Raw genomic sequence first — 25,167 nt, forward strand, 5'->3', positions numbered from 1 at the left:
TGTTTTTAAGCATGTGAGGGGAATCATTGGTAAACTCATTTGTTTGGATATCATTAACAGAACAATCGGTGAGGATCTCCAGGGGGTCCTCATGACCTTTGCTCGCAATCTCTTCATCATCCATCAAGAAATATCAGCACCTAATATGCAAGGCGAGACCAATTTTAAGGTGAGGTGTTAATTAACTAACGATCCTGGTTAATTTCTATACAAGGGCTGAAAATACCTCATGCTGCATTGTAAACAAGTGCTAAACCATTTTTTTTTCATTGTAAGCAGTACATATTTTACAACGTGCAGGGTCAATATTGTAAGGTTCCCACTGAACCCATTAGTTAAATTTAATAGTTTGAAACTTTTTCTTTGAAATATAGTAGACTTGTTTTAACTTACTGCAATTTCCAAACGTAAGCTTACAAGACAACAGGGCTTTTTGATGTTAAAGGTGAAGTGTCACAATGGAGCCAAAACAGAGACTGTCACAACCAAAAACCCTGAATATAATCTACCTATATTTCAGATAATACAATGTCTGGCTAAGGATTCCTGGGAAGCCCAAATTTCTAGGGCCAGAGAAGTTCTGAGATGCCAGGAAGGACCATGTGTGTAGAGAGAAGAGGAAAACCTCACCATATACGTAAGCCATCTGCTCCACCCCATTTTGCCAAAGTGGGACAGGTGTTTTTCATCACTAACCTTTCGAAGCTTCCAAACGTCCCTTAAAGATGTTGGTTCAGGAAATCCAGTCATGTGTAATTGACCAGAAGTCTCGAAACTCTAGAAAACAGGAGCAAGATCTACACCGAAAGTTTTAAAAATACCAGCTGAACAGAGATGAACACTTGGTATTGCTCACCAGAGTCTGCATCTGGTTCCCAGTCTGAGCCTTCATCGTGTCTGAACGGGTCAAGTAAGTCAAGGGACTCATCAGAAACCATGTGCGGGGACTTCCGTGGCGGTCCAGTGGTTATGACCCCACGCTTCCACTGCAGGCGGCGAGGGTTTGATCCCTGATCGGGGTTTGATCCCTGGTTGGGGATCTATCCCGAGTGGCCAAAAAAAAAAAAAGAAGGAAAGAAGCAGGGAAGGAAGGAAGGAAGAAAGGAAGGAAGGAAGGAAGGAAGGAAGGAAGGAAGGAAGGAAGGAAGGAAGGAAGAAAGGAAGAAAGAAAGAAAGAAAGAAAGAAAGAAAGAAAGATAGAAAGAAAGAAAGCCACATGTGATTTTTCTCTTAAATGGAAAGCCCAATAAAAGCTTGATAAAAATAAAAATTTTGAATACTTTTTTTCCTTGAGCTAGGGCCTGGTCCCTCTAGTAACAGTAATAATGATAATAATGCTTTGCTCTTCAATGTGATTTTATGTGTTGCATCAACTTTCACTGGTCCTAAAGGATCTATGCTCATCATTTATATTCTAAGTTCCTGCCAGCTAGCATCATTTCATCTGTTACTGTGATGTGCAAAATTCTGAGCCTATATGCACGTGATCGGTTATCTGTCCAAATACAGCTAATAGTCAGAATCAGATGGTGCTGTGGACTGAATTGTGTCCTCCCAAAAGTTCACGCGTTGAACCCTTCATCCCCAATGTGATGATATATGAAGATGGGGACACTAGGAAGTTATTATGTCTAAATGAGGTCATAATGGTGGAATCCTCATGATGGGATTAATGCCCTCAAAAGAGACCAGAGAGCTTGCACTCGTTCTCTCTGTCTCTGTCTCTGTCTCTCTCTCTGTCTGTTTCTCTCTCTCTCTGTCCCCCTCTCTCTGTCTCTCTCTCCTGACCATATGAGGATACAGCAAAAAGATGGCTGTCCACAAGCCAGGAAGACAACTCCCACAAGGAACTGAATCAGCTAGCCTTGACCTCGAACTTCCCAGCCTCCAGAAATGTGAGATATAATTTTTTGTTGTTTAAGCCACTCTGTCTACGACATTTTGTTATAGCAGCCTGGGCAGACTAAAGCAGATGGTTTATCCCCCAAACCATGCATACTTAGTAGACTCTGAGCTTGGACTTGAGGTTGGCAGAGCCAAGTACTGTTGACAAAATAAAGGCTATTTCTCTGCCCTTTGTCTGACTTTAAAAATCATCAAAAGTCAGATGTTCTTAGTAGCTTTTAAATATCTCAGGGTTTCTAGCCTTCTCATGTCATATAAATAGAATTGCTATCTTGACATTTTTTACTCTTGTTAGAAGGTCTAAAGGTAAAAACTTTAAATCTCACCAAAATAGGAACAATTTTTTTAAAAACGTGAAAAGTGGACTAGATTCATTTTGGGTAGTATTTTCTGTCTACCCTCCTAACGACAGTAGAATAAGAATTTTCAGTTTGTAAACAAGGATTTACCAGCAAAGTAAAGGCCAAATAAAAATGGTAGGTGATGCAGAAAAAGCATTTAACAAAATCTAACACCTTTTCTTGATAAACACACTCAAACAAACTAGGAATAAAGGTAACTTCCTCAACCTGATAAGGGCATCTAGGAAAAACCCACAGCTAACATCATAGTTAATGGTGCAAGACTGAAAACTTTCCCCCTAAGATCAGGAGCAAGACAAGGATGTTTGCTCTCACCACTTCTATTCATCATTGTACTGGAGGTTCTAGCTAGGGCAGTTAGGCAAGAAAAAGAAATAAAAGGTGCCCAGACTGGAAAGAAATAAAATTATCTCTATTCACAGATGACATGATCTTATATATAGAAATCCTAAAGAACCCAGAAACAATCTATTAGAGCTAATAAACAAATTCAGCAAGGTTGTAAGAACCAACATCAATATACAAAAATCAATTGTATCTCTATACTTTAGCAATGAACAATCCAAAAATAATTTTAAATCAATTTTTTTAAAAATCAAAAAAATAAAATACTTAGAAATAAGTTTAGCAGAAGAAGTACAAGACCTGTCCACTGAAAACTACAAAACAGCATTAAAAAAAAGGAGACCTAAATAAGTGGAAAGACATTCTATGATTTATGGAATAGAGGACTTAGCATTGCTAAAATGATAGTTCTCTCCAAATTGATCCACAGATTCATTGCAATTCCTATCAAAATCCCAGCTGGCTTTCTTGCAGAAATTGACAAGATAATCCTAGAATTCATGTGGAAATGCGAGAGATCCAGAATAGTCAAAATAATTTTGAAAAAGAAGAACAAAGTTAGAGGGCCTCTCAATTTTAAAAACTTACTACAAAGCTACAGTAATCAAGACTGTATGGGGACTTCCCTGGTGGTGCAGTGGTTAAGAATCCGCCTGCCAATGCAGGGGACATGGGTTCAATCCCTGGTCCGGGAAGATCCCACATGCCGCGGAGCAACTAAGCCTGTGCGCCACAACTACTGAGCCTGTGCTCTAGAGCCTGCGAGCCACAATTATTGAGCCCGTGTGCTACAACTGCTGAAGCCCACATGCCTAGAGCCCGTGCTCTGCAACAAGAGAAGCCCCCACTCACCGCAACTACAGAAAAGCCAGTGCGCAGCAACGAAGACCCAATGCAGCCAAAAAAATAAAAATTAATTAAAAAAAAAAGACTGTGTGGTACTGTCATAAGAATAGATATATAGATTATATAGATCAATGGAATAGAATTGAGAGTCCAGAAACAAAACTTCACTTTTACAGTCAATTGATTTTCAACAAGTGCCAAGCCCATTCAATGAGAAAAGAATAGACTTTTTGACAAATGGTGCTGGGACAAATGGATATCCACATACAAATGAATGAAGTTGTACCTCTCTACTCCACAGCATATACAAAAATTAAGTAAAACTGGATCAAAGACTTAAATGTAAGAGCTAAAACTATTAAACTCTTAGAAGAAAACAGGTATAAATCTTCATAACCTTGTGGTTAGCAATGGTTTCTTAGATATGATACGTTAAGTGTAATCAACCAATGTAAAAATAGTAAGTTGGATTCCATCAAAATTGAATACTTCTGTGTGAACCAAAGGACACTCAAGAAAGTGAAAAGACAACTTACAGAATGGGAGAAAACATTTGTAAATCATAAATCTGATAAGTCTCTAGTGTCCACGGTATATAAAGTACACTTACAATTCAACAATAGAAAGACAAATAACCCAATTAAAAAGTGAACAAAGGACTTGAACAGACAGTTTTCAAAGACGATATGCAAATACACAATAATCACATGAAGAAATGCTCAACATCATTAGTTATTAGGGAAATGCAAATCAAAACAGCAAGATACCATTTCACACTTAAGATGGCTAGAATCGAAAAGGCAGACAATAGCAAGCTTGACAAGGATATGGTGAAACTGGAGCCCTCATATATTGCTGACAGGAGTGTAAAATGGTGTCACGGCCATGTATAATTTCATATTTCCTCAAAAAGTTAAACAATAGGGATTTCCCTGGTGGTCCAATGGTAAAGAATCCGTCTTCCAATACAGGGTACGTGGGTTCGATCCCTGGTCAGGGAACTAAGATCCCACATGCCCGTGGGGCAACTAAGCCCGCGTGCCACAACTACTGAGCTCTCATGCCTCAATGAGAGAGGCCACGTGCCGCAAACTAGAGCCCACACGCCACAACTAGAGCGAGAAAACCTGCACACCACAACTAGAGAGAAGCCCGCATACCGCAACTAGAGAGAAACCCGAGCAGACCACGCACCTTAACGAAAAGATCCCTCATGCCTCAACAAAGATCCTGTGTGCCACAACTAAGACCTGATGCAGCCAAAAAAAATAAGGAAAATAAATAAATAAAATAAAATTTTTTTAAGTTAAACATAAAATTACCACATAGGGAATTCCCTGGTGGTCCAGTGGTTAGGACTCCATGCTTTCACTGCCGAGGGCCCTTGTTCAATCCCTGGTTGGGGAACTAAGATTCCACAAGCCACCATGCAGCGTCACCAAAAAAAAAAAAAGACTCAGCAATTCCACACCTAGTTATATACCCAAGAGTACTGAAAATATATGTTCATATAAAAACTTGTATATTAATGTTCATAGAAGCATTACTCATAACAGCCAAAAAGTAGAAACAGCTCAAATTCCCATCAACTAATAAATGGGTGAATTCCATTATATTAAATGAATAATATTTCATACATTGGAATACATAGGTGTAAATCTTCATGACCTTGTGGTTAGCAATGGTTTCTTAGATATAATACCTAAAGTGCAAGCAACCAAAGTAAAAATAGATAATAGATACAATGAAATATTATTCAGCCATAAAAAGGAAATTAAGTTCTGATCCATGCTACAACATGGATGAACCTTGAAAACATTATGCTAAAACACAAAGGCCACAGATTGTATGATTCCATTTACATGAAATGTCCAGAGTAGGCAAAACCATAGACACAGAAAATAGATTAGAGGTTGCCAGGAGCTAGGAGAGGTGGAAAATGGGAAGTGGCAGCTAATGGGTATAGAGTTTCTACTTGGGGTGATGAAAATGTTCTGGAACAACATAGTAGTGATGGCTGCTTATGAATATACTAAAAACCACTGAATTATATACTCTAAAAGGGTAACTTTTATAGTATGTGAACTCTACCTCAATAAAAAATAACTAACTAGAATAAAATGGAAAGGTGCCAATTTTTCTCCGAAAAACCAATGGAAATAAATGCTCCCATCAGCCAACTAGCCCTCATTCTAGAGTGACTAGACCAGTGCATCTCAAATTATCTGCAGTGAAGGACCTGTTTGTTTTGTTTTTTCTGACTTATCATGCATCAATACTTTTGTAAAATACAATAAAAAATGAATTACTAGAAAAATGAAATGAAAAAATTGAAGACATAAAATAGAAGTCCATTTTTTCATTATTAGATTTAATAGACATAAAAATTTCTATAAAGCTTTCCAAGTTCTTACCCTCAATTTTTTTTACCCTTTCATTAAGACTGATAATCAACAATCTGTAGATGGGTATTGGTTAGTGGAACACACTTTAAGCAGAACTGGTCTAAACCACATTGAACTCCAAAAAGGAGCTAATGTTTGAGGAGCTGGGTGCAAGACTTGAAAGAGGTCTTTAAGTAACAAGTATTATTTTTACTGTTCATTTACAGACCGCCATTGATGACATTGAAGCCATTCTAGGAGTAACAGAGGAAAACAAATTGAGATTTGAAGAAAACCTAGAGTCCAAAGATGATAAAAAACCTCTCTGAACCTGATAAATGGATGGTCCTGGAATACATTACTGATTTTGGATTCCAATCTAGAGCCAAAAAAGGGGCAACATTCATTTTGCTATTAGGAATAAAAGGAAGGGAAAGTTAGTTTGCTTTGTTTGCTAGGAGGTGTATCAGAACAGATTGTAATGTAATGCTCTTTTTAAAAAATTGTTTATTAAGTGATCTTATTTTACTTATTAAACCAAAACCTGTTTGTGTTATCATTTCAGAGCATTAAACAATCTCTTCCTCTTCCCAAACTCAGGAAGAAATAATCAGGAAAGTTACAAGTCTTACTAATATCACTTCTGCATCTACCTCTTTATAAACTTCAGGATTATAAATGTTTTATAAAGTTTTCTCCTCCTGTTTCTGATACTAATTTGTCTTCTGCATTTAAAAAATTGAATAAAGGTTTAATCATCACTATTTGGCAAAACGCAAATGTCTTTTTTTCCCAAGAAAATTACATTTATATGGATTTTTAAAATGACCCTTTATCATTCATTGTATTTTTATTGTATCAAGCGACTATTGTCTGTTGTTGCCATTTTTCAAAAAGTAAGGTAAGCCAACATCTAGTTAAATAAAGCAACAGAATGTATCTAGGTGGCAGTATCTGCTCTTAGTTTAAGATACAGTGTAACTCAGCCCTTTAGCTTGAATAAACTCAGCCCTCTAGCTTGAATAAACATTCTCTAGTTCTCCATTTAATACAGCAGTAGGATTTTTACAAGTATAATTCAACAGTACCTTTCAAAGGGCAAATTGCTAAAATTATGCAATGTTGACACTAACTCTCAGCATTTGTAATTGTTCAAAGTATTTCTACATCATCCAGCTTTACTGAAGGGGGAAATATGCAAGTCACAACACCAAAATCACAGAGATGTTTTAAAGAATGACCTTTATATCTTTAAAAATATTTGAGTGTGTTGGGGAAAAGAGGGGTATTTATAACCTATGGAATTCCAATAATGTGTTAACTATGCCTCAGCCATAGGCTGAGTTTCTGCAATAAAATTAACATTAGTGTGTGTATGTGTCAGCTTTTGTTTTGCTATAGTTGGAAATACATTAATTAGCCAGGTTTCCTGCCTGTGCTAGGTAAAACGATGACCTCTTTTTCTTGCCAGATCGCTCTAATCCATATGAGGGGCCCATTGTCCAGACACTTGACGGATAGGAAGTACTACATGCCCATTAGAGTCTCGCCTCAATTGAAGCCAGAGCAACATAAGGTCCAAGAGACTCATTAGTTCACTGGCACAATGGTGTCCTGAGAGTAAATGAAACCCTCTGTCTCCTTATGGCTCTCATCTGCTCTGGACTTTAAAAGAAAACTGTCTCTGTTTTGTTCAGCACAGCAGTGGATCTTTCACATGGTGAGATCCCCATCTTAATAGTACAAAACTGTTAAATCTATCAAGGAAGTTTTTATATGTGAATTTTGATTAGCACTCTTGAGCCCCAAGCTGCTGGCAATAGTAAAATGAGTTCACTCTCTGGTACTTTTTTTTTTTTAACCCACATGATTGCCTTCTCAAACAATGCACTTTCCTTCTTTGCCTCTATCATTAACATGCACCACAGAGTGCCTGTTTCCAAATTCAGGCCTTATATTCAGATTCAGGTCTCACTGGAAAGTGATTGGGAGTCAGGTTCTCTACATAAGAACCTACGGCTTCAAAATCAAAGGAGAAAAATTGGTATAATAGAACAATCACTTCAAGTAATTAAGTGAAAGAAGCCAGAGGACCAGATTAAATTAGTGAAATGTTTTAATTACAGAACATTTGAAAAGAAGCATAGTCCATTATCTTTTAGCACATATGAATAGCAAAGATACTGTGCTATTGGTAAACTAAGGTAAGTTTGAAAAACAAATCATGTATATGTGTACAATGTATCCTAAACATAAATTAATCAATATAAATGACTGAGCTTTTACTATTCTAAATGGGAAACTGAAATCTTTGTTGATAAGAGGATTTTTGAAAATGATGTGCCATTTTTCGGGAAGTTTTGGGGAGAAGCATACGTTTAACAGTAGAGCTATCTTTGTATGAGAAATGACCCATTGTTTAATATTGAATGTTTGTGATGGTTTGAGAAGCAAACTCTACTAACCATTTAGGAGCACATTATTGGATGATGATAATTATCTTCCTTTATATATTACCTATTTTATATTGAGTTTAAAGAAAGCAAATAATGATATTCAGTGGCAAACTGTGCTTTCTACTTAACTACCTTCCACTATCTACTTACATTTACCTTTTATTGAACACTTATTACTGGCTAGGTGTGTACTGTACTAGAAGCTTTATATACATTTTTTTAATTGCATCTTTCCAACAACACCATGTGGGAAAATACTACTACTGTCCTCACTTTACATACGAGAAAACTGAGATTTAGTGAGGGTATCTCACACCATGTCTCAAGCTAAATGAAATTTGGGATTTAAACTAGTTTAACACAAATTCTAGCATATTGTATAAAGTAGACAGTTCAGTATCTACTTGGGATTTAAACTAGTTTAACACAAACTCTAGCATATTGTATAAAGTAGACAGTTCAGTGTCACTTGTCCCAGATCAGGCAAGGGACCTACTCTTTTATAACAAATTCTAGTGTGTTGCTTAAAGTACAGAAGGACGGTTTAACTTACACATGCTTCCTGCTAATAACATAAACTTGGGCAGCTGACTGCATTGTGAGGCATCACAACTGCATGATCAAAGAAATCAGAAGAGAAAGTGGCATCAGTGGAATTCTCCCATGGTGACGGATCTGTAAGACTTTGGTGGAGGACTGATGATGGGAACGTGCAGAAGAGTTTGAAAGCTGGGAAATCATGCCCCATAGTTTCACTCGAAAGATGGGTATTAGGTCAAGAAACTGGGTAAGGTTAAGAAAGGACTTCCAACAGGATGTAGAGTAACCTGGGAGGAGTTTGGGGAGCATTACTTCAGCTATATCATCCTAAGAATTGCAAGCATCCTATTTTTCAAGTATAAAAATAGGTATTTTATCCTAAGTAATATATTAGTAATCATCTGATAGCTTTAACAATTAATCATTTGTATGCATCTGGCACCTTTCTTCTAAAGAGCTCAAAGCACTTTACATTTGTTATCTCATTAATTCCCAACACTGTCCCTGTGGGGAAGGTGATAAGTGTTTTAACATTTAGATGTTTATCTTTCAGAATTTCTCAAGCACACATTAATTATATTTCCAAAAGTATAAATGTTCATTAGTTTTATTTTACTGTTCCTCTGGCTTTAATGTGCATAGCAAATTTGTTCAACTCTTTAAATGTGCTAATCACAGTAAATCTTATTTGGAAAACTAGAAATTATGTTGCCAGGATAATGTGAGGGTAGAGGTTACAGGGAGGGAGGAAGCATCTGACTTTGCCTTTCTCCTTGGAAGAAGTTTGGTCTAATCCATTGTAAGTGCGGATGTAATGACTGTGCTGTGGCTCTTCTGTATCTTTTCTGTATTCCATTCTTTCCAAAGGTGTGCCTCAGGAGGGTAAGGACTGTATCTAAAAGCCTGAGGCAGACAGCTGCTATTTCCATCTTTGTTTTATTAATGATTTCATCAATGTGGAACAGAAAACTGATGCATTCTATTAGGAGTTACATTCCAAAGAGTCACAGAATAGTAAGGGCTAGAAACTTGTCTCCCCAGCCCTCCCTCTCTCTGAGATGGCCATACCTTCCTCAATTTTCTAACTAGAAAAATGGCAGATAGTTAATACCTGCTCCTTAGGGAAGCAGTAGAGATTAATTGGCAATGTTGGGAAAGTCTTTCAAAGATGAAGCACTCTGCATAAATGTTTAAGTAGTATTATGACATTGCAACTTCAAATGGAAGTTCTAACTTTGAAATGTGATTATACACTTTCTAAGAAAGCCCTTTCATAACCACATGTATAGGTTTATTTTTCACTCTAACAAACAGTCTAACTCATGGTTGTGAAACTTTATTGCACTTGACGGAGGGGCCTGGCTCTATTAGTTTTAAACTGCTGGTTTCTGGGGTATTTATGTAAGTGAGGGAAAGATACCAAAACAGTAAATAATAAGCATGTCCCTGCTGTTTAAAAATCTGTTGGTAGGGCTTCCCTGGTGGTGCAGTGGTTAAGAATCTGCCTGCCAATGCAGGGGACACGGGTTCGAGCCCTGGTCTGGGAGGATCCCACATGCCGCGGAGCAACTAAGCCTGTGAGCCACAACTACTGAGCCTGCGCGTCTAGAGCCTGTGCTCCACAACGAGAGAGGCCACGACGATGAGAAGCCCCGCGCACCGCGATGAAGAGTGGCCCCCGCTTGCCGCAACTGGAGAAAGCCTGCGCACAGAAACGAAGACCCAACACAGCCAAAAATAAATAAATAAATAAATAAATTTATTTAAAAAAAAAAAAGTCTGTTGGTAAAAACAACTTTTGTTTTGTTATAAGAAGACCCTAAACGTAGCACAGAAAAATACAGCTATGGCATCTATGTGTAAGTGTTTTTTGGTTTGGGGGGGGGTTTATGACGGTGGTTTCCCCCCAAGCATTTCTTTTCCGTTCTGTAAACATTTTGGTTCACTTCCACATTTGTCACCATATATATTATATATATGTGTGAGTGTATGTATGTATGGAGAGAAAGAGAAGTGAGTAAAATGCAACATTTTAAGATTTTTTTATTTAACAAAATGTTAAAAAGTATACCAGATGGCTAATTATAGCTCCCAGAAACAAAAGGCCACACCTAAGTTTATTGCAGTTGCCTCATAAGGAATGTTATGATGAAATCATGGTTCCATAAACTTGACAACAAAACAGCAAAATAAACTTCAAATTTAAATTCAAATTTTGGTTCATTTACAGACTCATGCCACTTTGCTTCCCAGAAAAGGACACAAAATACTTACTTTGCAATCACTGAAAAACTCAAAATTATCTAACAACATTCTCTTTATCTAGGTTTCCTTCACAATGCCTTTCTACTCATTATCTCGGGTGTTGTGTTTTTTTTTTTTTTTCCTCAAGTTGAATATCTGTAGCCACCTTCCTAAGCAAAAAATTATATATCATTTGCAACAATAGTGAAAAATCAGAAAGGTCTAAATGTTCAACAATAGAGTATTGCTTAAAAATTATGAATAGCTATATAAAGGACCTCTGTACAACCATTAAAAAAATCATTCCTACACTTAATATATGATCCAGCCACTCCACTCCTACTTATATACCCAAGAGAAAAGAAAGCATATACAAAGACTTGTACACGAATGTTCACAGCAGCTTTATTTGTAACAGCCCAAAACTGGAAAAAATCCAAACATCCATCAACAGGTGGATGGATAAACAAATTGTGGGATATCCTACAATGGAATACTACTTAGCAATGAGAAGGAGTGAACTGTTGATAAACTCAAAGTCATGGATGAATCAATATAATTATGCTGAATGAAAATATTTAGATTAAAAAAGTACCTATCCATTTACATAGCATTCTAGAAAATACCAACTACGGTGACAAAAAGCAGATCAACAGTGCTTAGGGGTGGGAAGTGGGATAGTAGGGAAGGGAAGAGCAGGAGGATTACAAAGGGGCAGAAGGAAATTCTGGGGCTTCACTATATTGACTGTGAAAATGGTCTCTTGGATGTCAAAACTTATCAAGTTGTACACCTTAAGTAAGGGCAGTGTTTGAATGTCAATTATACCGCAAAAAACTGTTTTTAAAAAATCATGTATTAGGAGAATATGTTACATTAGAAGTAAATGAAATGATATTTAATTATTATGAATTAAAGAAGCATATTTTAAAACAGCATGAAAACTATGACTCCAAATTATGACTTTTTAAAAATGTGTACATATATGTACACACACACACACAAGCACACACACAAGACTGTAAGGATAACCCCCCAAATGTTAACAGTGCTTACTTCTTAATGGTGGGATTTTTTTCTTTCTGTATTTTCTGTCTTGTAGTGAACCTGTTTTTAATTACTGGAGCAAGTGAAACAAAAACCTAATTTTGGGGAGGTTGGGAAAGCAAAATATGAATTTCTTCATTGTAAGTTCTGCTATCCAAAGTGATAATGAACTTAGGGACATGACCTGGGAATATCATAACCACCTCCCTGCTCCAAGTTCCCAAAGCTGTCACCGGACAGTAATGGCCTGTTCCCTAGCACCATGGTAGGGTATTCTAAGCTTAATACCCTTAGTATTCTAGAATTCAGACCATGACTTTAGTGTGATACCTACTCATGTAAACAGAGATGCATAAAAGGGTGAATGCTTCTGCCATCTGCAATGGTTTGGAGGGACAGATAGTGATTAGGTGGCATTTGTAGTTATTCTAAATGGAGGGACAGATAGTGATTAGGTGGCATTTGTAGTTATTCTAAATGCGTATGGAATATATATATAACATCTGCTTTAGATTTAAATGTCTTAATGAGTTTCAGTTCCAGTTCTTTCTTTAATGGACAATAATTTCTCCTCTCTAGTTCTCGGTTTTCTGGCATGTAAAATAAGAAAGTGGAACTGATATTTAAGCTTAATCCTAGCTCTAATGTTCTATGATTCTATGCCACCATCATCAAAGTATTAAAAGGGCAACATTTGATGTATCACACAAGAAGGTGATTTTTTCTTCTAGCTTTCTCTTCCATCTACTGGAAATAATGGATGAAAATATTTTGCAACTTAGTTCAGCCTCTTAAGTTTCCCCATCTACCATCGAAAAGGGATGTGATTTTGGGACTTCCCTGGTGGTCCAGTGGTAAGGAATCCGCTTTCCAACGCAAGGGACTTGGGTTCGATCCCTGGTCGGGGAACTAAGATCCCACATGCCTCGGGGCAACTAAGCCTGCAAGCCACAACTACTGAGCTCTCACGCCTCAATGAGAGAGCCCACGTGCCACAAACTACAGAGCCCACGCACTCTGGAGCCTGCGCGCCACAACTAGAGAGAAGCCCGAGCACCGCAACAAAGAGACTGTGGGCCGCAAGGAAAGATCCCGCATGCCTCAAAGAAGATTCCGCATGCCACAACTAAGAAAAAAATAATAAAAAGTAATAAAAGAAAATAAATAATAATAAATTTTTAAAAAGAAGTTTAAAAAAGGGATGTGATTTGAAATGGTTACAAAGTATTTTATAATTTAAAATAGTTCTTTGCAATGCCAATGGTTTTCTCTTGGAGGAAATTTTTTTGACAAAATAGTAGCAAGCCAAACATGCTCTTTAGACTGGAATCATGTCTTTCATTTTGGGGGGTTTTCACTTTCTTGCACTGAACTCTTAGGTATTGCAAATCACCTAAAGTAATGGAAACATTTTATTTTGAAAACATTTTTATCTAAACTGATATAGTGAGTACCTCCTGTACTAGAAGATCGTGGTGCAAATAGATGGGACTGAAATGTGAATAAAAGCTTTAAATGTCCCTGTATAAACCAGAGCATGTCTTCTTTTCATATCTGCTTTGCAGTGCAGGATGAATAGCTAGAGTTCTATCTCTGAACTTTAATTTGTACCTGGACTCAAAAAGAGATGGAAGATGTATTTTGTAACATTCCAGTTTGCTATGTAGCAGATGTCCTCCCTCAGGCTGCATAAATGGGCAGCTTTAATCCTATATTTTTAAACACCTCCCAAAATGCACTGTTTCCTAGGCCACATCTAAAAGTGGGCAGGCACTGCCCTTCTCCGAAGTATTCTGACATCCCTGCAGCAAGGCCTGAACAGGGAGCTGAAAGTAGGATGATTCTATATCCCTCCATAAAGCCCACACTAATTGTTATAGCTAAAACACTTCTTTAAATTTCATTGCCAGGGCAGAAATCCCTTTGCTTCCTTCATTCTCACTACCAACTCATAGATTCTTGGCACTAAAACCATGAAAACAGAAAATTATAGATGATGTAAGCTTTTAAAAGTACTTATGAGCATTTTTCTTAAGATGACTTTGTCTTTCAGTATATCTGGATTTTAATTTTTCTAATTACAAAAACACATACTCATGATAAAAGAAAAACCAAATAGGATCACCTAGCTTCTTCAAAAAAACGAATAAGTGAAACAAAACAAAACAAAACAAAAACCTTTTGAAAAATAGAAAAGCACAGGGAAGAAACTAAAAAATCAAAAATTATTTCACCACCTGGAGATTAACCACTGTTAAGGATTTGGGGTGTATCTGCTATTACTCCTGCCTAGGGCCTCTACATTTCTAACTTCTGCCTGGCACACTCTTCTCCCAGAAATTTCTGGGGCTCACTCACTGCATTCAGTCTCTGCTCAACTGTCAGTAGACCAGAGGGGCCCTTCCTGACCACCCTTCCTAATTAGCACTCCCTTATTCTCTAACACCTTACCCTCCTTTATTTTTCTCCAAAGCACTTAACAATATGTGGTATTACATAATAGATTTGCCTATTTTTTAATTATCTGTCTCACCCAAAGGACTGTAAGTATAAAGATATAGCCCAGCTCCTAGAACAGTACCTATCAGTAGAAAGAGTCACTCAATTAATATATATATAATTTGTTCTTTTATCACATATATATTGAGTTCCTATTATATCTTTGTGTATATAATTTTTTAAATAGGATTATATCAGACATACTGTTTTGCAGACTGTGTTTTTCACTTAGCAATAAATTATGAAGACACATCAGAAATTCTTACCCAATGCCATTTTAATAACGGCGTAAGGATGTTACTAATCCTCTATTGTTAGACCAGCACATGGGCATTTCGATGCATCCTTCCACATATCATGTTAATGACAACCAGTTAAGATAATTAATAATATTAACAATGCCTTATATTCCCATGGTAATTTATAGTTCACAAACTATTTTCATATATCATTTGGTCCTTACAATAAACTCAAGCAAACAGAGCAGAAACTCAGAGAGGTTACATAATTTCCCTAAAATCATAAAAAACAGTAATAGGGAGCCCAGATTCAAACGTAGGTCTATCTATCTCTGCAGTCTGGGCTCCTCACTGTACCTCATCATCCCTGGTAGAAGCCTTCATTTTACAGATGAGTGATCCATGCTTAGAGAAGGGAGTAATGATATGCCCAGAGTCACAAAGCTTCTTCAAGAAAAAATACAGATAGAGTAGAACCCAGGACTCCTGACTCCCTGTCCAACGCTCTCTCAACTACATTCTCTCTCAACCACATGCTGGGTCAATAAATTAGAAAAAAAAATCCTGAATTGCTGCATAGTTAAAATGGTGACCAATACACGCTGTTGCACTTCTCTGAAGATTACACAGTATATTTGCTTGGTGCTGCGAAGTGCCAACCCGATGACACTTGCAATCCTGAGCTTATTTGATGTGGTTGGGAAGCAAATGAGATTCCAGTGCCCCTGTTGCGCATAGGTGCTCAATGAGCATTTCCTGCATGGTGGGAAAGTGCCCTATATTTACAGTACTTGATCCAGTTTAACAGCAAGATCTAATGTTAAAATTAGCCTTGTAAAAGTTTTCACCCTAGTTCACACAAAAACAAGATTCTGAGATTATGACTAGCAATTTTTCATGAGTTGATTTATCTGAATAAAACCTATAAGGTTTTGAACCATTAAACATTCGATTTAGAAAAAAAAAAATCTCAGCATACAGAAGAATAAACTGAGAAATGGAACAGATTTGTTTCTTGCAATAATTATGAGCAATATCTCAAACTCAGCATCCTTAGACCATCGAGCTGTGTAGAATGAATGTGCTAATTAATCAATTACTACCCAACAATGTACCCTGTTTATTTACTGAAATGCACTAGAAACATGTGCAGAACTGGTAATTATTAATCATCTTCAGTAACAAATATGACTCAAGTTCACCTTCATATAATTAATAGAGCATGTAGTTAGCTTTAACATCTTGCTTTATTCGAAATAGCAAGAAGGAATAAAAAGAAAGAGCTGAACCACAGATGTGGTTCACTGAAGTGCTGGCTTGGACTAAATGTGCCTATTACCCACAGCATTTCTCATACCTGTCCAAACTATGGCCAGATTCACTCTCCATTAAAAACCCAGTTTTCAAAACTAAACTTTTTAATGTGAATAAAATTTTAGACCTATAAAAGCAGTCCAAAGAATTCCTACATACTCTTCATTCAGGTTCCCCGAATAAAATCCAAGTTTTAGAGCTTGATAACTTGCTTAGAGTTGGGATCTTTGTTGGTGGTACCCAAACTCCTTATTACTCCTTATTGCATGCCTTTCAGTTTTAAAGATAAAAGTACTTTCAATATGCATAGAAACAGTTGTTTTACAACAAATTTTGCAAGTGATTCCGTTGTGAAAAATCTTTTTTTTTTTTTGAGAGTCATCATGTATGCCCCCAAATTTCCCTTGAGCCAGACAGACTCCTGGGCTAGATGGGCCACAGTTTGGATCTAGAATGCTATTTCCTGTTTCCTTACTAATTGTGTAACATCTAAAGGATGTTAAATTGTGTCAGCAACTTTTACATTTGAGTCTAGCATCACATGGCTCTTTTTAACTATGGTCAAACATGGGGTTTTGAGTCCTATCAATGCACTGGGTTGGCCAACATGTTCGTTTGGGTTTTTTTCATAAGATGGCTCTAGTAGCGCCTTGTTGTCTTTAACTTCATTTGAAACCATTTTGTTAGACTGTATTGTGACAGCTGTCATATCAGCATGCATTTAAAAACAACTTATCAAAATTGGTGAATTTGGGGGACTTCCCTGGTGGCACAGTGGTTAAGACTCCATGCTCCCAATGCAGGGGGCCTGGGTTTGATCCCTGGTCAGGGAACTAGATCCCACATGCACGCCACAACTAAGGAGCCCGCCTGCCGCAACTAAGGAGCCCGTGAGCCACAACTAAGGAGCCCGCCTGGTGCAACCAAATAAATAATTAGTTTTTTAAAAATTCATGAATTTTTGTGTAGCCATTTAAATATTGAAGATAGAAGAAAGAAAGCAACATTTTCAGCATATTATGCTTTACTATTTCAAGAAAGGTAAAATTGCAACTGAAACGCAAAAAAAGATTTGTGCAGTGTATGGAGAAGGAGAAGGTGCTGTGACTGATGGAACATGTCAAAAGTAGTTTGCCAAGTTTTGTGCTGGAGATTTCTCACTGGACAATGCTCCACGGTCGGGCGGTAGACCAGTTGAAGTTGATAGCGATCAAACTGAGACATTAATTGAGAACAATCAACGTTATACCATGCGGGAGATAGCGGACATACTCAAAATATCCAGATCAAGCGCTGAAAATCATTTGCACCAGCTTGGTTATGTTCATTGCTTTGATGTTTGGGTTCCACTTAAGTTAAGCAAAAAAAAACCTTCTTGACTGTATTTCTGCATGTGATTATCTACTTAAACGTAATGAAAACGTTCCATTTTTAAAACAAATTGTGATGGATGATGAAAAGTGGATACTGTACAATAATGTGGAAAGGAAGAGATTGTGGGGCAAGCGAGATGAACCACCACCAAACACACCAAACGCGGGTCTTCATCCAAGGAAGGTGATGTTATATGTATGTATGGTGGGATTGGAAGGGAGTCCTCTATTATGAGCTCCTTCCGGAAAACCAAACCATTCATTCCAACAAGTACTGCTCCCAATTAGACCAACCATCAGCACTCAATGAAAAGCATCCAGAATAGTCAACAGAAAATGCATAATCTGCCATCAGGATAACGCAAGACCGCATGTTTCTTTGATGACCAGACAAAAACTGTTACAGCTTGGCTGGGAAGTTCTGATTCATCTGCCATATTCACCAGACACTGCACCTTCGGATTTCCATTTATTTCAGTCTTTACAAAATTCTCTTAATGGAAAAATTTTCAATTCCCTGGAAGACTGTAAAAGGCACCTGGAACAGTTCTTTGCTCAAAAAGATAAAAATTTTTGGGAAGATGGAATTATGAAGTTGCCTGAAAAATGCAGAAGGTAGTGGAACAAAAGGTTGATTACGTTGTTCAATAAAGTTCTTGGTGAAAACAAAAAATGTGTCTATTTTTACTTAAAAACCGAAAGCACTTTTTGGCCAGCCCAATAGGTTTGAATCCCAGCTCTACCACCTGCCTGCCCTGCAACTGGGGGCAGCTTATTTTAACCTCTGACTTCTGACACTCAGTTTCCTCAGCCTGAAGATGAGAAGAATGAAACCCTGCTCTGGAGTGTTGTTTCAATGAAACAATAGGTGGAAACTACCTAGCATGAAATTAATACTCAGTAACTGGTGAGGACTATTACATTGACATTACTGCCCTCTGTGACCACTTTTAGCTTAAGAAACTGAAATGTGCACAAGTATGCATACACAAATAAAAAAGTATTTCATACAATGGAAACTGCAAATGTAGATACACATTTTTGAAGTTTTCTCCTGAAGGGAAAAACTGGATAAAATTTAATGCTTTTGTACAGTAAACTAAAAAGCTTTTCCCATCTGAAAATACCAGTGGAATGCCACTTCAAAAACCTAAACTGACAAATCATAAATCAGTGGGTGGACTACTGTATTTCTATTATAAAATGATTCAAGGCCCCTTTAAATGGAGAGCCCCCTTAGGGCATCTCAGTATTTGTTTATAGATCATTAACTACTTGACAGTGAGACTGGGGAGGGGGCATAAAGACTCACAGCTAAAGTGCTAAGAGTCACTGTCGGTTGAAGATCAGCAGCAAAGCCAAAATATCTTAGGAATTTGATATGAAAATATGATTTCTGCTACAAAAATGTTGTATGCTATTCATGAATGAATCTGTTAGTAAAACAAGGCTCACTTTATGAAGCTGAGACCATAATTATGACCCATATGACAAGGTGAATTTACTTGGCCATGTTTTCAAATGCTTCCCCAAACACTGACTATATATTATTAAGATTGTAACATTGAAAACATGCCCAGGAAATGGATTGTGTTATCTACCAGCATAAATCATTAGCTGGTTTCAAAAAGTCACAAATATGTCTCCTTGCTACTGGATTCTAGCATCCATGTCAGAATAGCATAGAAATGTTTCCTAATGAAAAGCTCACTGAAAGCTGGGAGGCCAGAATTTTGATTCTTGTTTCTGGTATATGATCTTGGATAAGTTTCTTTCCTATTCTGTAGTTTAATTTCTCCAACTATCGAAATTAAAATTAAAACCACTGACCCTGAGTATTATGATTTCCTTTCTCCAACATCCCTCAAACACACTAATTGTACTCACTTTACCCACTTTTTTCCCCACTTACTCAACAAATAGAGTACCTACCATATGCCAAGTTACTAGGTGCTGGGATCACAAAGGTTAATAAAACAGACATAAACCTCTGGCCTTAGAAAATTTACATTCCAGTGGCAGGGAGAACTTGAGAGTAGTTTAGACACAAGATGCTTCTGGATGAGATTTCTGCACCCACTTTGTTCACAATAAAATGTTTTACCAGAGTAATTCTTCTTGCCACTCTTTGTAACAGCAGCCCCAGCTGCCAGCCGACTGCTTGGGGGCTTTCAGAACATCAATCAGTTCCACAGAAGGACTCAAAAAGATCTAGCTAAGAATACAGCAGTTCCTTCCTTTCCTAATGACTTCTGCCATATAACTCAGTACTTCTATGAGGATAATTTTGCATAAAGCCAATGTATATTGTCCTTGCCAGGGCACACACAAGGATACAGCAATGGAGCAGCAAGCACTGTTTGCCACTGATGGGAATAGGGAAAATGAAGGAGCATTCTTCCAGCTACAGGGGGAACTCATGCCACTTCCTCTGGTGCTGAGCTGGGCTTAGAGGGCACTGAGCCATTAAGCAGATTTGGGTTCCTAGGAGACTCAGGATGGTGGTTCTTTGAAGTATCTGTTTTTAAGTTCCAAAACATGCTGGAATATGAATTGGGGCAGCAGCAACTCCATGGTCCTCCTTTTCTTGAACCAAAAATCCTAAAGCTTCAAACTGGAAATTGTAAATGAAATCCTAATTGTAAATATTTCTATCCCTTTTAAATAATTCCTTTATCTTTTACCAACATGCTGACATATGCACCTAGTATCTTGCCCTTAATTCTCCTTCTGAGAACAGCAGTGAATTAAAATCTACATGCCTACCCTATTTTCTTTTAAATCACACTATTAGAAATATTTGAGCAAATCAGGATCTCACAGTAAGGTTGTAAAAACAACATGAGAAAAAAGATGCTATATATGTACAAGGTCATGTTTCAGTCATGTCCACTATATATGTTCTCTATACAATTTCTTAATAAATGTGAATAATAGGATGTGTTATTATGTAATACTACCTGCAGAACTCATTGTTTTTTTCAAACTTTTTATTGAAGTATAATATACATACAGAAAAGGGCACATATCATATGTATTCAGTACTTTACAAACTGAATACACCCATTTAACTAGAATCTAGATCAAGAAAGAGAATAATCCATAGGTTCATCAATTATAACAAATGCACCACGCTGGTGGGGGATGCTGATAATGGGGGAGGCTATGCATGTGTGGGGCAGGGGATTTATGAGAAATATCTGTACCTTCCTCTTAATTTTGCTGTGAGTCTAAAACCACTCTTAAAAAATTGCTTTAAAAAAAAGAACTATAGAAATAAAAGAATGTTTTTAAAAAGAGAGAATAATCCCAGTCCCCCAGAAGTCACCTCATACTCCTCCTAGTAACTGCCTCTCCGCTCCAAGAGTGATCACCGTCCCCCTTCTAACAGCATAGATGAGTTTAGGCCAGTTTCTATACTTTATGTAAATGAAATCGTACAGTACGTTCTTTAGTGTCTGCATTCGTCCACTCTTCCTCATGTTTGTGAGATCCATGCATGTTGTGTGTGACTGTAGAGCATTCTTTCTTGTTGCTGTGTAGTATTCCATTGTGTGAATACGCCACAATTTGTGTATCTGCTCTACTACTGCTAGGCATTTGAGTAATTTCCTGGTTAAGTATTACATATATGAGTAGTGCTGCTATGAATATTCTAGTGCGTGTCTTTTGAAAAACATATGCACACAATTTCTGTTGGGAATTGCTAAGGACTGAATGTTTGTGTCCCCTCAAAACATGCTGAATATGCTGAAGCCCTAATACCCAAAGTGACTGTATTTGGAGATAGGGCCTCATGCAGGAGGAAGTGATAGGGGTTAAATGAAGTCCTAAAGGTGGGACTCATAATAGGGCTAGTGCCCTCATTAGAAAAGAAAGAGTCAGACACAGAGCTAGCTCTGTCTACCATGGGAGGATACAGCAAGAAGAAAATACAAGCCAAGAAGAGAACTCTCACCAGGAACCCAACTGGCTGGCACCTGATCTTGGACACCCTAGTCCCCAGGACTGTAAGAAATTTCTGTGGTTGGCTAAACCCAGTCTGTGGTATTTTGTTATGGCAGCCTGAGCACACTAATATAAATATATACCTAGGAGTGGTATGGCTGGGTCATAAGGTATGCATGTATTCAGCTTTAATTTAAACTGCCAAAAAATTTTCCAAAGTGGTTGCCAGCCATGCATAAAAGTTCTAACTGCTGCATATCCTCACTAACGCTTAGTACTTTCTTTTCTACTTTAGCCACTCTAGTGGGTGTGTAATATATAAGGTAATGTATATTTTAAATCCCATTTCTCATACGATTAGTGCAACGAAGCACTTTTTCACATTATTAAACATCTGGATGTTCTCCTTTGTGAAGAGTCCATTCAAATATTTTGTCCACCTTTCTATTGGATTGTCTTTTTTTAACGATTTGTTCTAGATACCAAATGCTTTGTCAGATATATGTATTACAGATACTTCTCCCACTCTTTGGATTACATTTTCACTCTCTTAATAGTGCCTTTTAATGAACAGAAAATTTTAATTTTAATATATTCCAAACTATCAACTTTGTAGAACTCATCTTTAACATGTTCTGAACATCTACAAGGTCCTAGGTGCCTTTAAACAAAACCAAAACAAATTCCCTTCTTTCTAGGAGCAGCATGATACACCCATGCACATGTTAAAAGCTGTACACGGTAGCACTATTGATAGTTATTTTTAAGGGATTCCTTCTAAGGGATATGCCATTTCTCCATGCTTTGTGGAAAACTAAGTATTCGTGTATTTAATGCATTTAATTCTTAATTACTGGACACAATATTTTTGAACACTGACTCAGGCTTTTGAATGCCAACTTCTAAGCCCCTTCGTTTCATGACCATGAAGAATTAGAACTGAAAAGAAAATCAAGCATCTGATCTGAGTTGTAGGTTTTTTGAGAAATTATCTTATTTCAACTATGGAAGGAGTATCATATAATCTTAAAGTTAGAAGAGCTATCTAGATGTCATGTTCTCCAGCTCTGTATCTTTAGGTTAGGGTAATATTTCATTCAAACACTCTTGAAAACCTGGGTGTGGTCCAACATCTATCAGAAATCTTTGGAAGAACTTCCTACCTTAGAGTAGAAAAGAGAGATAATCAAAGAGCCTTGGATTAGAGAAACCCTCATCACTGCTGAGGTTTTTCCAAGACAGCGTCTTCCAACAGAAATCCTTCAGCCTTTTCCCAAGGCTTCAAGAGACAACGCAGTGAAACCTATGTAAATATCTGGCTCTCTTTATCAGTAGTTTTTACATTATATGCTACAGAACCTAGGGCTTCTCAGACAGAATTCAGAGGTTCCCCACATGTTTGATTCAAATTTCATTTTTTTTAAAAATAGATTTTTATATTGCCAAAAGAGAGATAATGTCCATTTTTTTTAACATATTGCAAACTGCCCATGCATTAATTTGAGGTTAAGTCATTTCAGTGTAGATCTCAGAATTAATCTCCTCCTGCCATCTCTAACTGAAGCACATGCCCAAGATTTCAAGATGAATCATTTAAAAACCACTCTTATCTGTATCAACTTCTCCCAAGGGATCAGGATTTTCTTGATAGTATGCAACCAAAACAAAGGAATAAGAAATAAACTGTCCTGAGGCTGCTATAGCAGCAACTGTCATCAATAGCCTCCAACTTCAAAATTTTTTGAGCATGAAACAGCAGGATTGGGACTTCCCTGGTGGTCCAGTGGTAAAGAATCTGTCATCCAATGCAGGGGACACGGGTTTGATCCCTGGTCGGGGAACTAAGATCCCACATGCCGCAGGGGCAACTAATACCGCACACCACAACTACTGAGCTCGCATGCCTCAATGAGACAGCCCGTGGGCCACAAACTACAGAGCCCATGCGCTCTGGAGCCCATGCGCCACAACTAGAGAGAGAAAACCCACACGGTCATAACTAGAGAGAAGCCCACGTGCCGCAACAACAAGATCCCGCATGCCTCAACAAAGATCCCGCAGGCCGCAACTAAGACCTGACGCAGCCAAAAAATTAAGAAAACAAAAATCAACTTAAAAAAAGATTAAAGAAAAACCAAACCAAGCAAACAAAAAAAGCCAGCAGGGTCAAAAGTCCAGTGGCATGGGGCCAGCCACGGCATCCCAACCATACTAATTCCTGTTGGTCTTACCTATGTCTTCGCCGGCCAGTCTCTCTTGATTCCTTCCCATTTCTAAGCTTGGTTCTGCAGACGTCCTATTTATTATTTTAGCTATCCAATTTCCTTCCAATAAATTCCTTTTCTGCTAAAAACAAAACAAGCAAAATAAAAACCCAAGACAACAACAAACTAGCCTCATTTTAAAAACTTACCTTTAAAGTTAATGTTAAAATTTTGCACTTATTAATGTTTAGTAATAAAACACAAGTTTTCATAGGTTGGGGTTCTATGACAGATTTTGTTTGAAAAAGGACTCCAGTGCTTTTTAAAATTTAATTTGAAATCACAGTATTGAATCACCTCCCTGACTCTTGTCTTAGCCTCCCTTCAGCCATTTCTGTGCAAATCTAACTACATCGTGCTTCCCCCTAAAATCTTTCAAAATTTAATAGGGAATCCTGTAAAGTTTAAATTATTTGCATGACTACAAGGCCCCTGAAATGACTTAACCCTACAAGATTTGGCACATGGTTATGGGTGCTCAATCATTGCTTGTTGTAGGAATCAATAAAAATTAGAGAATGTAAGAGCTAGCTACACTATCCTACATTATCCTACGCTATCCTACTCATATCCTACATGAGTCTTCAACAATAATAGTAACTGTTATATGGTGTTTACACGTAAGTATCTCATTTACATACAGTACTTTCCAGACACATCTTATTTATGTATGGTTTCTCCAAACATGAATTTAGGAATTGTAAGAGGAAATGCTTCTTTAGAAAGCAGATGTATGTAAGTTACTACCTCAAGAGGCTGCAATATTTGAGAAAAGGTTTTCCTAAAGTACGAGATTTGATAATGAGTGACAGGATTATTACGGTTTAAAACTACAAGACTCCTGGTCTGGCGTTCACCAGGCTCTTAGGAGGGAGGTGGTGGTGCACACTGCACAGAGAGACGTGGGACTTTCTAAGAAATAAACTTTTTCTGTTGAAATATCTGGGACTTATTTTAAACAACACAACAGCAGGGATCTGAATACAAAAGTGCTCCCCGACTTTACCAGCCACTGCAAATCTGGGGACTTGACTTTTAACTCGCTTCCCTGAGGACACCTTCTCAAGGGTTTCCTCAACACCACCAACCAAGGACTGCACTTGAGCCTGGGGCTTGGAAGAGAGATACGGGTGTAAGTTTTGCCACTCAGTAGGGTGGTTAAGTTATTTGTTTTAAAGCTTAATTTTCCCCATACCTAAACTGATAATACTCGCGAAGCCCGCCCTCAACCCTCCTCAGGGTTATTAATGAGTACACGAGATCCTCGGTCACGTTTTCACTACCTCCTCAGCGAGGATGACCCTTACCGCCCGCCCGCGCCCCGCTCCACTCTCCCTAGGAAGCCGCGGGACTTCTGTGCGCACGCGCCGCCGCGCCCGTGGGGTCTCGCACACTCGCGCG

The 25,167-nt window shown here is 37.8% G+C and overlaps 1 protein-coding gene and 1 long non-coding RNA gene across 3 annotated transcripts in view; one reads left to right on the forward strand and one right to left on the reverse strand.

Moving 5' to 3' along the window:
- Positions 1-22,670, forward strand: part of LOC309624840 (IQ domain-containing protein H-like) — a 126,832-nt gene extending 104,162 nt beyond the window's left edge. Inside the window, 3 exon segments of the mRNA XM_082383547.1 lie at positions 61-169; positions 6,070-6,156; positions 6,158-22,670. Of these exon segments, the coding sequence (XP_082239673.1) occupies positions 61-169; positions 6,070-6,156; positions 6,158-6,283 (322 nt within the window). The 3' untranslated portion in view covers positions 6,284-22,670.
- LOC309624849 lies at positions 56-24,954 on the reverse strand. 2 transcript variants are annotated; one of them, XR_014242153.1, is made up of 4 exons: positions 23,734-24,954; positions 22,666-22,781; positions 697-4,865; positions 56-140 (listed from the first exon to the last, which is right to left on the reverse strand). It is a non-coding gene; the product is annotated as an uncharacterized lncRNA (long non-coding RNA). The 2 variants fall into 2 exon arrangements; XR_014242154.1 differs by lacking the exon at positions 56-140 and having other exon boundaries at positions 194-4,865.
- Positions 24,955-25,167: the final 213 nt, after the last annotated feature.

The sequence above is a fragment of the Balaenoptera borealis genome, assembly GCF_965194805.1.
Source record: "Balaenoptera borealis genome assembly, chromosome: 3".
Lineage (NCBI taxonomy): Eukaryota > Metazoa > Chordata > Mammalia > Artiodactyla > Balaenopteridae > Balaenoptera > Balaenoptera borealis.